The sequence below is a fragment of the Ambystoma mexicanum genome, chromosome 6q, assembly GCF_040938575.1.
Source record: "Ambystoma mexicanum isolate Mex_15411 chromosome 6q, UKY_AmexF1_1, whole genome shotgun sequence".
In the NCBI taxonomy this organism is placed as follows: Eukaryota; Metazoa; Chordata; class Amphibia; order Caudata; family Ambystomatidae; genus Ambystoma; species Ambystoma mexicanum.
Window position 1 is genome coordinate 1,175,476,341 of NC_090937.1, and position 17,938 is coordinate 1,175,494,278.

At 46.2% G+C, this 17,938-nt stretch overlaps 1 protein-coding gene across 1 annotated transcript in view; it reads right to left on the bottom strand.

Annotated features, from left to right (window-relative positions):
- The window catches only part of WDR19 (WD repeat domain 19), a 2,828,275-nt gene that overhangs the window by 559,636 nt on the left and 2,250,701 nt on the right, over positions 1-17,938 (bottom strand). Inside the window, exon 28 of the mRNA XM_069631788.1 lies at positions 5,675-5,743. Coding sequence (XP_069487889.1) covers positions 5,675-5,743 — 69 coding nt within the window. The remainder of the gene's footprint in view (positions 1-5,674; positions 5,744-17,938) is intronic.

A 17,938-nucleotide genomic window follows, 5' to 3' on the forward strand; every position in this document is an offset into this window, starting at 1 on the left:
CAACCCCAAGAAGACAACTATAGGGGCCCAACATACTAGGTATTTAGGATACCTGGTGGGAGGAGGAGAAATTAGACCCCAGTTGGACAAAGTTGATGCCATCCTAAAACTTCCGATGCCAAACAATCGCAAACAAATACAAGCATTCATGGGGTTCATAGGTTACTACGGGAGATGTATTACAATGTTTTCTCCAGTTGCAGCACCCTTGACAGAAGCCTTAAAGACCTCCTACAAACAGGATATTCTTTCAGACCCCAAGGCTCTTCAAGCTTTTCATCAGTTGAAACAAGCTATGTCTGCGCTACCTGTTCTACGGTGTCCCAACTTTAAGGAGGAATTCTTTTTACAGACAGATGCCTCCGGTTCCGGCCTAGGAGCAGTACTCTCTCAAGGCACTGAGGAGAATCTATACCCAATTGCCTTCATAAGCCGAAAACTCTTGAGACATGAAGAGGCTTATTAAACAATTGAAAAAGAGTGCCTTGCTATTACTGGGACGAACATTCACCGTCTTTACTTATCACGCACCCTTACAGTGGCTGGCATTTCAAAAGGATTCAAATCAGCGTGTGTTGCAGTGGTTTTTAACTCTACAAGCTTTTTGTTTCAAGACCCTTCATAAACCTGCTGCCTTCCAAGTAGTCCCTGATTACTTATCCAGAAGGGTTGATCGCCCCGAACGGCTCGATTCTTCGGGGAGGGTTTGTGAACCTGATTGGGCTCTGTAAACGTGTATTACATATGGCAAATAAGTACGCCGAGACTGAAGTTTAGTGTTTGTCTGCTCCAGAAGTAACTTTTATTTTAATGTAACTTTCCTTTCTTAAAAAGGTAAAAGGATACGTTTTCAACTTGATCGACGTCCTCAACTGTAGGGAATAGCTTCCTGCAGCGGAACTGGACTCTTCAATTAATTCTTTAAGGAAAGTATTTTGCTTTATATCGCCTTGAAATATACAGTCTCTGTTTCTCACGTTCAGTACTGGTGCCTTTCTTTCTCCTTCTGAGTTGCTGTCCGTAGTGTCTTTGGCACCTTGCTTGTTAATTTCTACAGTCCTTAACTTCCCTTAACATTTTATAGTTCTTTTCCTCTTGGTTCTCTTATAACCTTAGGAATTACGTTCTTTCTTGAGTTAATCAAGCAGTCAAGCACTGTGGCTCCTGTCTCTCATTCTCTCTCTCTGGTTCGTTCTCTGCGCCTGGGCTTGGGAAGCTGGGTTCCCTCTTAAATGTGCTTTCCAGCGTATCTGATGGCAGATTCTCCTCACTTTCATACGCCGGTCATTGGTATGAAGCTTGACTGTCTTTATTTCTCTGAGCCTTTCATAACACTGTAGCGTCGTTCAAAGCTCTACCCCCAGCGGTACTGACATGGACGAATTCTTGTTTTCCTTCAGCGGCACTGCTGTATGTAACTCGGCGTCTCCGAGTTTACTCCGCCCCTTTTCTGTTTTGCTTTCCCCAGCCTTACGCGGCACCTTTTGCTCTCCCGCTGCCGTTACAACGATCTTCGGATCGAGTGCGTTGGGAGGGGTTTTATTCCCACTATAACTGCAGCCACAAGTGGGTCGCTTCTCAGACTCTCCCCCCTCCTTTATCACGGGAATGACTTTCCTTCTCCCCTCGTAGGTGGCCGCTTTCTTTGCGGGGCACAGCCCTCGGTCGCCGCTTGCTTCACTCGGCAGATCGCTTCATAACTTTCAGGAAAAAAACTTGTTAAAGCGCAACGGCCCAACTCTGTTCCTTATTTAAATAAACTACAGGTTTCTTCGTTCCCTCAGGAGCCTTTAGTAAGCCCAATTGTAACTCTCTTCGTCATTCTCCTCCAACTCCGTATCCTGGCAACGAGCAAAACAAAAGAGAGAAGACAACAGCTTGCGACCTTGACCTGATTGGCTTTCCGCCCTGTCAGTTATCCCCTCCCAGCTGACAGGAATAGTTAACCCTTTGTCACCCTAACCTTTCGGGGCCCTGTTTAGCCTGGTATTGCCAGAGACAGCGTTGATGGGAGTTTCTCCTGGCACTTCAGCGTGGATTCCTCACAGGCTCTAACATCAGATGGCGGCCGCGAGTCGGATCTACCCGACCGCGAACCAGAACCAGGGTGCAGCCGCGGTTCAAAAATACGCGACCGCGAGGCAGGCAAATCCGACCGCGAGCGGAAATCAAGAGGCGTCCGCAGTTCAGAATACGAACACGAGTCGGACTTGGGCAACGAGTTGGATTCAACCGACAGGGAGGCCAGCCTACACAGTATGGCCACAGGGACCTTACACAGTACGGCCACAGGGAGTTGGGTATGGGAAGACAGTACAGACACCAACCAAGATTCATAAGGATCCACGCTCCCCACTCATGTTTTAACTTGAAACTCTCACCTGAAATCCATTCAGGCAGCACTCCGGTCCAGGCAGACGGGACGGGGGTGAATACAGCATGGCAAATCACGAGCAGAGAGAAAAGGGGCGGGGCTTGGGGGGATATTTATAGAGATAGCAACAAAGTCGCTTCTGATTGGTTAACTAGCTTCTGGCCCCTATTTAAGGGTGAAACTGACAAAGGACTGTGTGTGTTTTTTCCATGCTCTTTCAGAACGTTCAACCTGAGGGAGAGAGAGAGACACACCTGGGACGCTCTGGGCCTATGAAGACTAAACAGAGGATTTGGAAGGTGCATCCTTACCTAAGAAGAAATGCAGACTGAACTAAGTTTCTGGAGTGAATTATATATTTTTTTCCCTTAACCTGAATAAAGGATTTTTAATTTCTTTATTCCTGCCTTCCTGCCTTATCCTTACAGACATAAGCAGAGACCTGCATTAAATCCAGCTCTAGTGATTTGTTCAGACCATTTACATCCTGGAGGTTGGAAGCTAGCTCAGTATAGCCTTGATCTGTGTTATCAAAGTTCTCCACCTCAACCAACAAGGTTCCATAAGGAATTAGATGACCCACATAATTGAAAAGAAGTTGTCCATTTTAGCAAACAACTGGCCTCTTGGAGCTGGGGTGAACTCCAGTGAGGTGTCTGCACCGGCTAATCCCAAGGGAGGTAGGGATTTGACACTGAAAGATGCAACTACACAGTGATTAAAAAGAGCAGTCTCCAAGACCTGATCCAGGAGGCATGTGGTTGTGGTTCAATGAGGTTCCTCTGCTGGCTTTTCCAAATGCAGTAGGCCCTTGCTCCAACATTGGCCCCCAAGTCTCTAGTGGTCTTGGCTGAAGATGTCCATCGTCAGCCACCTGAAGTCTTCCTACTCCTCCAAGGTAGAGGAGTAGGTTGGAAATGGTACCTTTAGGTGGTGGTGACTCCTCAAAGGTGATTATCTTCGTATGGAAGTAGGAGGAAAAAGAGTGTAATTTAGATCTGCAGAGAGAGTGGTATTACTTCGGAGATTCTTTTTTATTTCACGGTTTCAAAGGTGGGCATTGCTCTCCTTAGTCTCAGATACTTGGGGTTTCTTCAAAAAGAGATCTGAGACTTCGAGAGTGTGTGCTTACAAACCCTATAGATATAAAAGTAAAGTATTGTGGCATGATCATGGAGGGCCTTCAGATTCCTAGATTAGCATGATCTGCACTGATCCACCTCCCCAAGGCAGTAGAAGAATACCTTGTGGGGAACCAAACCAGACATCTGCCGTGCACAATCTCTGCAGGGCTTGAAACCCACACTCAGGGGGTTCTGCATGACACAGAAGTCTAGGAAATTAAGTGACATTCTGGAACGGCATACAAAGTGTGTGGAAAACCATAACTGAGATCATGGGGTGCCAATCTCTCCGTATATCTTGCCCCTGTTATCACTTCAGACACTCGAAAAGGTTATTGTTGACCGGATCCAAAATTATGTCGAAAATTCAGTGCTGTTAGATAACGCACAAATGGGCTTCAAACCCACTCGTAGCACAGAATTGGTCTATATCCCAATCTTAGATATCTAAAACAATCTGACACAGGTGGTTCCGGCACACTGATCCTACCAGAGCTGTAGGTCGCATTTGATACAGTCAACCGTACATTACCTGCTCGAAAGACACCACAAAATGGGCATCCAGGGCACGGCTCTTAAATGGATACAGTCATTTCTAACAGACAGAACTCAACAAGTACATTTTGGACCTTTTTATTTCCACTCCTCAATGCCGACATGCAGGGTCCCCCAGGGCTCTCCTCGGTCACCAAATATTTTTAACCTATACTTCTACCTATATCCATGTCCTTTAATGGACATTCTACATCAGTCTGGCATTACATTTTCTAACTAAGCAGATGGCACTCAGGATCCTGGCAGATATGAACAAAGTTATCTTGGCCCCTCGGATCAAAAAGTGCTTGCTCTATATAATAAAATGGGTTGGACAAAAATCACATAAACATCAATCAAGATCGGGCTTTTCTGCTCAGTGCTCTGACAAACTCTGCCCTCTTCAGGTTAGTCAACCATCTTTCAGGTAGGCTGGGGGAGCAATGAACTTGAATGATGGTGAGAATAATCAAATAATCTCCAGCAGTCCACAGGTAGATTCCATGTCACATCTATGAAATGAAGAAGCCAGCAAGAACACACCATGTACATATCACACTCCATGCTTATGGAAGATAGCCGAAAGCAAGGCCACCCACCCACCCGCATATGCAATCATACACCATTTTAAATGACACACCGCACAACAAAGCTGCCATTAGAATGCAGCTATCGTACACAACAAAAATGTGGTCTAGCTAGATACATAATGAGTCTCCTACTCTTGCATACTCTCGGGCCGAATTCAAAGCAACCATCCACTTGGAAGTGCGATATGGGTAGGTAGTACGGACTTGGCCACCCCTACCAAACTTTGCATTGGCTAAAATGCACACGCACATTCTAAACTCCTCTGATCAATTTTCCTACACTTTGGACTTCGGTCCCCACAAGGGCGTGCACCTACAGCGCTTTGAGGCCATACCAATGGGAAAAGGCGTTATACAAATTACTATTAAATTACAATACATAAAACCGAAATCTTGATTGTGAACGAACACCCTAACTCCCGGTCCCCCTCCTTCTGACCAGACTCCTTCGGGCAATGTCCAGAAACAAAACTATAAGGAAAATATCTAGGGATCCTTGTAGACAGTACATTAACCCTAAAAAACCAAGTGGCATCTGTGACTAAATAATGTTTACTCATGATTAGGAAACTAAAGCAGATTATTCCACATCTCTCCTTCCCTCAAGTTACTGTAATGAACACTCTAGTCTCATCTAGACTAGATTTTAATAATAGTGTATACTTAGGAGCCCCGGACAATTTGATTGTGCCTCTACAGAGAGTTCAAAACCTTGCAGCCCAAATTAATTTGTACTAAAACCAAAAAATATTATCACATCACCCCAGCCCTGCACTTCCTGCACTGGCTTCCCATCCGTAATCGGAATGTATTTAAATCCATGTGCTTTATGTTTAAAAGCTTGCAACACCTCACATCCTACCCGCTTGCTTCTTTTGTTAGCATACACATTCACAATCGCCAGTTTTCCATATCAATGCATGAAACATGCTTGCAACTTTTTAATAACTCAGTCCTGCTAGAATCAGTAAAGGATGAAGCGTAAATTAACCATTAAAAAAAATGTACAAGTCCAAATTTGAATATACATTTTAACTACTCAGATTTCTTACTGTCTCAATCGCCATTTCTATAGCTGTGTTATCTTCAGTACTTGGGCATTTCAAGAAGTGCTTCAGCGCCTGAAAAACAGTAAACAAGAAAGTAACCAATAATTTTCAATACATTCAATGATAATAAATAGAACAAAATAACCTTGGTAACATTCTGATGGATTCGGTATTCCTCACACAGATTCATCAGCTGTAAATATCCTCCAGGTAAAGACTGCTCTGGAAGCCTTTTTCTATAGCCACTAGAATGCATCAAACTGCTCTCAGCAGACTTTCATAGGATAAATGGTACTTCTGTTCCAGAAAGGATGTCCCTGGTATAAGAATGGCATGAGCTTAGGTCAAAACTCATTTTACCCCATCAAAGATGCAGAGGAACAGAAGAACTGCCACACAAATGGTGTTCTATCAATTCTGTCAAAGAAAAAGGTGGAGGGTTTAATGAGGAATCAGTGGGAGGAATAGCTTATCCACCCAAATGATTACTTAAGAAAAGCACAATGAGTGTCTAATGGATACCCTCATTCCACAGATTTCGAATCTTCTGAAAGAATCCGACAGGTATACAGATCAGGCTAGGTTAGGGGGTGCGAGGAATCAATTCCATGAAAGAAAAAGTGAACATCCTATCAGGCAACAATGCTTAGTAAATGTGTAAAGCGCCAGGAGACCCCTACTTTCATTATGTTTTAAGATTAAGTGTGGCTTCCCTAAGGCGTTGGATACCTGACTTCCTAGGGGTCTTCTAACCCTCCCTTTCCTAGACCCACTTAGTGTTCTAGGGACGTTATGGGGTGGTGCCTCCTTCCACCCAGATCGACCTGCTCGTCTTGCACACACTGTCTCACCTACCCATCCCCTACACAATGTCCCAAGATACTATCCTCCCACCGTATTACTGTCCCTTCGGTCTCTCAGTCTGCCTTTCCACCTCCACCCTTTGATCTGACTTTCCCCTTCCCAACTCCTTCACTTCCTACTGTCGCTGCCTCATGTTACCTCTGCTGTAATCTTCTCCTCTTTCCTTTCTCCTACTCTATCTCCTCACCTCTCACTATTCTCCCATTGTAATCTATCTCACTCTACGCTGATAGTTACTCCTATGCTCCCACTCACTGTCGCTCTTACTATTCTGTCTACTCACACTATCTCCCACTTCAAACTACCACTAATACATCTGCCACTACGCTACTTCTACTAACTGTATCTCTACTTCTTGTACGCTCATCTCTCTCACAGAAATACTCCACAGACCTTCCTCCTTATAACAGACAAGGCACTGCTTCCACTGTCGCCTCCTGTGGTCTCTCAGACGTCGTCCTCCGCCTCCTGTCCTCCCCCCCAACTAACCCACACTAAACCGCTCCACACACTCACTTAAATACCCCACCTCTTGAAACCCAAAATAGCGGCGAGGTATCCCTTAACAGTGTCAATCTGCATCCAGCTCGGGCTAAATACAGCAACAAATCTAAAACAGGGTTAAACGATAGGATAAAGGATCCAGATCCCTCTCACGGCAACAAGCCAAAATGTATCCTACTGCAGACCCAAATAGACTTTGTGGCTGGTCTCTGAGTTTGAAAGGAGTCCATTAAGGACATCAATTGACAGGTCCCACTCCTTGTATCTCATCCTTTCAGTAGCCAAGCATTAAAGTTGATGCTGTTGAGGTTCAGGTGGAGAACCCGTACATTCGATTGGGAGAGCAAGTCGACTCGCCTCGGAAGTCACCAAGACTGGCAGATGAACATGCCCAGCAACTCCGAATACCACGTCCTCCAGACCCAATCCAGTGCAATAAGGATCAACATGGTTCTAAACAGGCGCAATCTCCTGAGAACCAGCAGAATGACAGGGATCTGCGAGAACTCATAAAGGAGGTCAAATATCCACTCAACCGTCAGTGCGTCCCCCAGAGCTCCCGGGTAATGAAATTCACTGGAACAGAACAACTTGCACTTCCTGTTGACATTGGAAGTGAAGAGGTACACTTGAAGTGTTCCAGGATCCCATAAGAAGAAAATCTTCTCCAGATCTACCTGGCAGAGCTCCCATTTGTGGGAGGCCGAAGTCTGTCTACTCATGGCATCCGCTATGACATTCTCACTTCCGGCCAGATGTGCCACCATCAGAGAGACACTGTTCTCCAGTGCCCAGAACCATAGCCTCATTGCTTCTCTGCACACAGGCAAGGACCGCACATCACCTTGTTTGTTGAAGTAGTGTATGGCCACTGTGTTGTCCATCAGGAATAACAGTCTTGAGTTTCAGAGGGGAGGAAGGCAACCAAGGCCGGCCTGATCGCCCTCAGCTCCAGCAAATAGATTTGTTTCAGAGACTCTGAGGAAGACCACAGTCCACTCACTGGCAGTTCCAGCAGGTGAGCACCCCAACAAGTCAAAGATGCGTACGTGCCCACCGTCACTAGGGCCAAGGTTGACGAAACAAAGCGCCTCTCAGCAAGTTGTCTCCAACGGCCCACCATGCAAAATCCTGAGCGACCTGGTCTGAAACCTGTAAAAGGTCCGACATGCGGCTCTGAAACTGCGACGATTGGCAACTGACAAACCACTGAAACAATCTCATTTGTAGTGTCGCCTCCAGTACCAATAGGATGCAGGAGGCCATGGGGCCCAGAAGGTGCAGAAAGGAAGAAGCTGGGACTCGTTGCTGGGATTGGAAGACATTGACCATCCGAAAGATGTTCACCACTCAGTTCACGGGTGGGAATGCCCTGCCCATGCGATTGTCCAGGACAGCTCCAATAAATAAGAGAGATTGGGATGGCGAAAGCAGAGTCTTTTTTGAAGTTCATGGAAAAGCCCAAGCTGTGCAATAGAGAGCATGTGCAGAGTAGAATGCTCCGACACTAGATTTGGGGAGCGAGCTTGGACGAAGAAAGGCCGAATGGCAGGACTCTAAACTGGCAGTGATGTTGACCCACCACAAACCTTAGTTACCTCGTGTGTTTTTGATGCTTCGGCACGTTGAATTGGGCATTTTGGAGGTCCAGTGAAACTAACCACTTCTGCAGATCGAAGTCTTGCAGGATCTGGGCTAGTGTAATCATCTTAAATTTGTCATTGCGCAGGAACAAATTCAACAGCCTCAGATCCAGAATGGGATGTAAGCCCCCGTCCTTCTTTGGCACCAGAAATAAATGGACTACCAAAACATGCCTCGTTCCGAGTGCAGTAATAGTTCTATTGCGCTCTTTGAGAGAAACTGACTGACCTCCTCCAAGAGAATGGGATCTGGAGGCAAGGGGCTGGTGTAAGGGCTGTGGTCCGGAGGATGCTGCACAAAAGGGAGACAGTAACCCTGTTGAATGACCTGTAAGGCCCAAGGATCGGACCTGGTCTTGAAACAATTGTTGCTGACTAGGGAAAGTTTTCCACCCACAGGGGAACCGTGGTAAACAAACTCAGAGGTTTTGCTCCTTGTGGTGCTGAGGGGACGGTGGCTGCAGACGTGCCTCTTCTGGTGGCAATTCTACCTCTACCCCTTGGGAAGCGCATGCCCTGCAGTCTTCATGGGGAGGCCTGGCCTCGACCCGCTGGCATAGGAACTTGAGGGACAAAAACCTGGCCCTCTAGCAGAGGGTTGCTGCACGGCTAGGGCCAACAACTTAGCTGTGGCATTTGATGCCTGAAATTACTGAAGGGTGTCATCAGCTTTTGCCTCAAACAATTTTGACCATCAAAGGGAAAAACCAGAGGTTAAGACTGGACAAAATGCGCAAAGCTGGACGTCCACATCCGAGAGTGGCATCTGAGCACCACACTTGTGGCCATGGACCTGCCCACACAGTCAGCTGTGTCAAGTCCTGGCTGCAGAATCTGGCAAGAGGCTTCTCTGCCGTATGTGCCGTAGACAGGAAGCCATTTCTTATATCCCACTCAGGGATATGTCCAGCTGCATTTTCCATAGCGGACTACAAACAGAAAGAGAATTTCGCCAGTGTGTAAGAAGGGTTTATAGCAGGAGGGGTGTAGCTGGCAAATGTAGACACCTTCTTCCCCCAAGCGTCAAGTCTCTTGCTGTCCCTGTCAGGTGGAAGAAAAGGAAAGGTGGAAGTCTTCACATTAGTAGTCGTGGCGTGCACCACCAAGCTCTCCGGGGAGGCATGAGTAGATAGGAAAACTGGATCAGATGGGGAAGGGCGATGCTTCCTTGCTTGTTCCCTGTCAAATGCAGATGCAGAAGCAGGCTACTCCCAAACCTCCAGTGCAGGGGGTCTCTATTGTCACACTGAAGGATAGTGGGGTTTCCTTCCTGGGACCATCGTCCAAGATGCCCCTTAATTCAAACCAAATTTTCAGCCTGAACCGATCTGAGAGCCCCAGGGTATTGACCACCTTTGCTATAAGCCTCTGAAGGTATGCCTGAGGCTTAACAAGGTACGGGCTGGAAGAATATCCAGCTCAGGGGAAGTGTCTAGACCACTGGCCTCTTGGAGGTCCAGGGCCAGCCCATGGACGTCTTCACCCTCATAGCAATCCTCCGGCAAGTCCTTCTCTTCCCTGAAGACCAAGGGTTAAAACTCAAAGGAGACCTGGTCCACTTCCTCGTCCTATATATCACACATCTTATACATGCAGAGTTTGAAAGGAAGAGGAGCATCCCGAGCAGCACTGACAGCGTCTGGGACCAAGTCGGAACCAGCACCAAAATCTCAACGGCCCTCTTCTTGGCCCGAGCCCATAAGCGTACGGGAGTGGTCTTCAGTGGATACCCTGCTCATTGTGGAAGACACAGTGGCTCCCGTCGAAGCCAGAGTCGACGGCACCAAAGCCATCGGCACCTTGGCAAAGATGTCTAGCATCTTTTGGCGAAATTGTTACCATTTCTCCCGCTTGAAGTATTGGGTTGGAAATGGTACCTTATCCGGTTCTGTGGAACATCTGGATCGGTGACTCTTCTTAGAAGAGGAGGAAGAATGCTGGTGTGAGGATCAACTCGGGGAGGGGGATCTGTTGACCTCGAACGTGACCTTGCAACCTCACCCTTCGTCTGGTGAATGAAGGTAAAAAAATGTGTTGCCCCGTTCCCGGATGGCCTTCCGGCGCATGGACTGGCATGACCCACAATCCTGGGTATCATGCTCCTCACCCAAGCTGTATAAATTAATCTGGCGTGGATCTGAAATGGGAAACTGATGGCTGCAATCCATACAAGGTTTGAACCCTGAGACCTTTGCAGGGTTGGGCATAGTGACGACATTTCAAAGTTTCAGATGGTGTGTTGCTAAAGCAAAGAGAGCGTAGAAAAAAGGAACTGCGGTCACAGGGTGAGGCACCTCAATATATGCTGGCCCCGACGGCATGTCCGTCTAGGGGCACGTAGAGGCGTTGGGCGGAGCTGACATGGACTGACGCGGAGCCGCGCTGTGCCCCCCTAGCGGCTGAAAGGTTTCTGGAGAACAGCTGCACTGTGGATATGATATCATAGATGAGGAATCTGTGGGAGGAAGGAATTAATTAGAAGCCGAGGTCATTATCTGACCCCTGGTACAATGGACCTCTAGGCCAACAAGAACCACCATCTGCAACTACTAACATACATTACTGCACACAATATGTCCCGCAAAGAGTATCTGCTTATACACAGATTTTCCTTAATGAGCCCGTCAAACACAAAAAAATGGTTGTCCTTGGTAGTCATTGGTTCGTGGGACATTAAAAGTAAGAGCCGTTTGAAATTCTAATCTGAACATCTCCTCTGCTATAGAAGTATGGGGATTTGGAGAAACAGTCAGATGGAGCTACTATTGAAGATCAAACGCAGAAGAACCAATTACTTAGCTCTTGGTAATGATGTTTTTTAAGCTTTCCTCCAACAGATTCCTAATTTTCTATCGATTTGTTCCAGTACCAGCTGCCTTTGGAATTTTTTTTCAGCCACAGATGGAAGCTATGCGGCTCCGTCTGACCATAATGTGTGCCCATGACGCAGGACACGATGTAATGGGCAGTATATATGTCAGAACTGTCACTGTCTACACTCACACCTTACTCCTTGAGGTGTGCTGAAAAGTAACGAGGTAGGGATATACCCACCAGGAGGCAACCATACTCCCATTTCATAAATACATAATGGGAGCTGGTAGGCAACCCCAACAACGATAGTATGTTGGAAAACCCAGAAGGGACAAAACCTCTGATTGTGGGATGTATCAACCCACTCATCCAAGCCCTGCAACATCACTGTGCATTGCTGGCAGCAGAAACATCAGAATGGCCACTGGAAAGCATGCTGCTCGCTCAAAATCACCAGAAAATGCGCAGTGAAAACCTGAAAAATAGGCTACCATCCACTTTTGCCTAGCTTAGTGAGCACAGGAGATCACTGGCCAAAACCACCATTGAGCTATCCACCAAGCAGCCTGAAACTACCTGGAAATAGCAATGCTGATTGCCAAAAGAAATACAGAGCTGTTTGGGAATCCATTTCTTCAGTGTCAAGAATGTGCTAAAATCATGGTTCACAAAACCACCAAAAAGATCCACCCTTCTTGTTGGGTGTTCCACATTACTTACTGCAAGAATCCACATCAATACAATATCAGCAGGAATCATATGCTTTCAGAGCAAAATCCCCTTTTAAAGATACTGATGGAAAGACAGCTGTCAAAATGGGTGTAGTACCGTTACTCACCTCTGTCAGGTGCTGGCGATTTATAATTCTAACAGGAGAACTGGTGTTTCAGAAGTTAAATATGCCAAAGAAGAGAATTCCATCAAAATGCCATATAGAGTGGCACACATTGATTTAATGTGGAAAAAGATTGGATTTAAAGATATGTTGCCTATTTTGAATGTATGAATGTGTTTTTCTTTACAAGGAACTATGTTGCAATTGACCAGAAGGTAATCTGATTTAGTTAAAACTTCAAGAGGCCTTCTTTTCATGAGAACCCTTCACACCTTGGGCCTTCCCACCAACAGGAGAGGCTATCGCATTGACATGTAAATCAGGAGAGGAGGAAATTTTCTCTGCAGCCCGGAGGAAGGAACAATGGGGGCTTTGGAATGAATAGGAATATGCTGATTTGGGTGTAACTGGTCAGCAACTGCTCTGGGAGAGACAGGACATGTGACCCCTGAGGCAGCCAGATCTGGGGGCGGAGACAAACCATTGTGTGAATTGAAAGCAAATATATGTTTTATAAAATTGCTTATAACAAAGTGTACCAAGCTGGCAAAAATGTAAAACGTTGAGACGGTTAAAATGAAAAATTCACTCATAATTTAAGACTAAGCTGGACGCCGTGTGATGTTCTGAGACTAAACCCCAGAATTATTAATATTGCAGCTGCAGTGTTTTTGCTATGAACATAAGAAATTAGAGTAATATGCTCAGCGAGGATATGCATACATGTATCAAATTTGGAGCAGAATGAATATTGGGAAACCCACCAAAAGCGCAAAATGTTGTCATTTCTGAACCCAAGCTCGTAGGAACATGGGACTTGAACAGAAACATGCCTTAATTAATCTGTGATGTGTATATGTATTATGAACAACTTGTGTATCTGAGAAATATGTTTTTGGGGAAAAATAGAGTTTCTATGAAAAAGCAAAGGGGAGGAATTTCAGTTAAGCCATAAACACAGCATCACTCTGACTCATTCTGATACGCTGATCCTTTTTCCAGTCATGGGACAGGGAATCCTCTAACCTATCAAATCCTTAGAGGGTTGGGCATGTAGAATCAGCCTTCCCACCCACTTTGGAAACACATAAATAAGGACTGCTAGGACAGAGAGACACACACTCTTTCCACTCTTCAACCGATTTCTTGCGAAGCACTCTGCAGGAAGATTCCAGACTCCAGACTCCAGATAGATCCAGACTACAGATAGAACCAAACTCTAGAACCCAAACTCTAGAACCTTGAAGCAGAGAGGCCTAAACCAAAAGCTGATTCCTTTTCAGCAGGCTTCAGAATCTAGCAACCTGATTCTCACCTTCAACAGCTGGGCTGTGCTGTTTGCTTCTAGCTAAGAACCCTGTGCTAGAACCCAGATCCAGACCCAGAAAGCAGCACTGTATCCAGAACCCGTCAGACCTAGACCAGAGGCCGTGCTGTGAGCAGAACCCAGTGCCTGAGACCGTCCGGTGGCGAGTGAAGTCCAAACCTTTGACCAGATCTTGAAGGGGCCCATTCCATTCCAAAGCATAGGAGTGAGTATCTAGTCTAGAACTGTCCATAACCAATCTCTTAGTTTCAAGTAATCATATCCCATCCATTTCAACCTGTTCAGAACTGCATTATAGAATCTTGTGTCCATCCTGTTGATTCGAAATCTGTAAAGCGCGATCTGTCATTCTGAAATCTTGACTTTATTTCTGAAAATCTACCTTCACAAAAACCTCCGTAACTTTTGAACCGCACGTCCTAGAAATGAAATGTAACTGTCATTTTGAAGCTAAGATCCTAGGCATTCTTCGTAGTCCTTATAGTTTTCCCGTAATCGCGATTCACGCATGTGGAAAAATTGCAATTTAGCTCAATTTCAACACATGTCAGAATAGCGGTTTCTTGTTTGCAACTCCTGAATTTCGTTTTCAATTTGATAATCATTCATGAATCATTGCTGAATCTCCTTTAGTGAATTAAAATCAATTTGGCATGTTTTCCCATTCATTCCAATCACATTCAAAAGTATTTTTGCCTGTTTTAAAATCATACCTGTTTTCTCTAAGCTTGCTGGGGGAACTGGGATTGACTTGCTTTGTTGATAAATATTTCTGAAACCTGTGTGCCCTCATTTCCATCTCCTCATACTGCATAGTGGGGGGAGTGAGCAGTCACAAGGGAAAAAGTGATCATATTATCTTTTGTTGAAATCATATCAAGTTTATTTCTGTGTTGCATTTTTTCCATCTTGCATTTCCTTGAACCATAAAAGTATTCTCTGCTACCTTATTCTCCTATTCCTACTCCTTACGGATTAAAGAGATTGTGATATTGTAATATTCCCCATTGCTGATCATTGTCATATTCATAAGTGTGCTATTCAGATATTATTTTATTCATAAAAGTGTGATATATATTTTGTTTAATTCTTCAAATAAACTTTTAATTTGCAAAAGAAACCTACTTCTTGGCTCAGTGAGGTCAGGGGGATTCAAAGAGAGGGGCGTTATATAAGGGTTCATCATCCAGATTTAAAGAACTTTGACATAAAAATATATAAATAAGGGTTTGCATTGGGCATCCCATACTAAGCATTGACTTAGTTGGAGTGCCAAATTGAAGTCACTTATAGATTGGGGGCTCGTTGTGGGACTTCTGGATTAGATCTACCACTTGTGCAGCTTAATACAGTGTTCTAACTAATAGGATATATAAATCCTGTTGGGCTACCACGCTGTGTTACGCTGTAAAAGCACCCCTCAAAAAGGAACACTCTCAGGAAACGGTCTGTTTTGCAAAATAAAATAATAAACTTCTGTAAATCAGGAAGGTAATCAATTTCCAGAATGGAGACATTGGTAGACATCAAGATAGCTAGAGAGCACCTTTTGCATAAGCTATTTGTGAGAGGTGAGTGGACTGAACAGGACCAGAATGTGTGGTTGCAGGCAATCACACAACAGATCACTGCAACTGGGTTAGATATCTGGAAAGATCAGGGTCCCTAACACGTGGCCCTGAGTGAACTATATATGGCCCCTAAGAGAAAGGATGAACACGACAAGATTGTCAGGATAGCGGCATATTTATATTTATATATGGGAGCCATACAGGACATATGTGCTGAAGGCCAAGATCTGGCAAGTAGGCAACTGATGGCATTAGAGAAGGCCCAATCTGATCTGGAATCTTCTGAGCAGAAGCTGCAGAGGAGCCAGGAGTCAGACAACGAAAGTAGGCAGTATTTGGTTAAAATCAAAGTGGATATGGGTATCCTGCAACAGGAAAGGGCAGACCAGGATATCAGAATTCTGGCCTTGCAGAAGGAGTACCAAGAAGGTTTGGACTCCCTACTGCAGAGCCAGAAAAAGCTGGAGCAACAACTGGACTTCAACAGGGCATGCACAGAGCAGGTAGCCACCCTGCAAAGCCACCTGGATAGAGAGAAGGCAGAGTGCAACAAATTATTTCTGACAGACCTGGACACCAAGTCAGAATTTGGGGAAGAGCGCCAGAAAGCTGGCGCCCTTCAAAGGCAGAGGGTCGACCTGGCGGCGCAGAGGCAGGCTCTTGCCCAGGAAAGGGATACCTTAGGCCAGGAAGTCTGTAACTTAAAAGGGAAGCTGGAAGAAAATCACCTGGCCCTCCAGGGACTGGGTGATCTTCAAAAAGAGCATCAAAACTTGTTAGAGCACACCAGGAGGGTGGAAGATGCTCTGGCAAGAAAGGAGCAGGCCAGTAGGGACAGGACTCAGGAAGTAACCCTCCTGCAGCAAAGACTGGCCCTGTACTCCAGGACCAACCAGGAAGCACAGAGGGAAAATGAGGCTCTCTGTTAGCACAATGATAGGCTCCAGCAACAGATAGCCATGCAGGAGAGACTGACAGAGTCTAGTAAGGCTTTGATTGAGGAACTGAAAGCACAGGCTCTTGCATGGCAACAGGGAGCAGGGGCTGATAGAGACGAGGTTCGCTGGGAAAGGGAAACACCTGAGCATAACCTCAGGAGCCCTAGTCCAGAGGCCTTCATCTCCCCCAGTCCCTGGACTTTGCCACCCCCATGTCCCTGTGTCCCCGTGTCATCACGCCTTATCACAAGAACACCAAGCATTCTGTGTGGGAACACTTTGAGCTCTTTGAGCAAATGATGGAGACTTTCCATTTAAAAGACAGCAGTAGCTGCATTCAGTACGTAAAATGGGCATTCTCCCCAGAATACTCCAGTTTCTTTGTGGGGCTGGAGGACCAAGATCATTCAAGATGGTCCACATATAGGGCGGCCATCTTAAAGCATTTTTCTGTTCATAGAAATCCCCAAGAGGCTCGTAAGGCAGCCTACAATTTGCAATGTGGGCAGGATCAGGACCCACAAGAATATGTGCAGGAGTTGAAGCGTGCCTTTGCACAGACTACCAAAAGGGTGCGCATGGACCGTAGAGAATTTGTTAACACTTTTTTCCATGCCTTACCCAAATACATCATGATCAAGCTAGTGAGAGATTTTCATGAGAAGAGGTCACTAGACTGGGTCATTGAACAGGCCACCCGAATCTATGAGGTGCAGAAGCCCATAGAAAATAAAAATAATGTTCAGAAAAGCCCCAAACCGACCAGCACTCCTGCCGCTGCCAAGGTGGCAGAGGTAAAGGTTGCCCCCATTTTAGATTTGGAGATGGGGGGCCTAAAAACCTACCTGCACAGAATAAATCTAAACCCAGAAAGCTCTCGGGCCAGTCACAGACAGGGAGTCAAGGAGGTAGTCCCACAAATGGGGTCCCTCACTCCCCTGACTATGTAAATCCCCGCTACAAGGGAAACTGACCCATCCTGGGTTAATTGTGGACTCCTCCTGCCCAGGGGAGGGGGTCCAACCAAGCACCTAACCCAGGGAACTTGACTCCTAACTTCCCCCAGCAGGGCAGAAATTCACCAAATCCTGGGCAGAACTTTTTCCCCCAAGTATCCACAAAATTTCCAACCCCAAAATCATCCATCCTTCTTTCCCCACTTCCCTGAGCTCAGACCACCTAATCCGGGAGAGGGGAGGCAAAGGGTGGAGGGGTACCCAAATCTTCCCAACCCGGGGTACTACCAGAGAAGGGATAGCTACCCTTCCCGGGATCAGCCCAGGGGAGAAAACAGAACCCCGTATCAGCCTGAGCGGGTTTCACAGTTAGAGCGCCAGGTCCAAAATATGGCACTGGATCTGGGTCGCATGCTGAGGGCTCAGCAGAACCCTCAGATGGGCAAGCCGGCGCAGAATGCCCCAAACTCTGGACCTGGTGCTCCAGAACAATGACGGGGCAGCAATCCAACAACCCACCGGTTCCCAGGGAGGAGGCACAAGGGGAAGGGGGGTGTAAAGCCTTGTAGGAAGCTTCCTTCCCCACTTGTAAACAGCCCCTGGAAACCCAGGAACCGGAAACAAAAACTCCTACCCCTGAAAATCTGCCACCCAAGGAGCAGAGAGGGGGTAGGAGAAACAAAGGACCCAAACAGACCCATTTTGTGGAGGAGACACAGATCTTCCAATTTGGGGGAGATGGATCCTCAGAGGATCCTGGGAAAAGGATCTTCTCTTTCAGAGATGGGGGAACTCCTCCCAAAGAAAAATGGGTC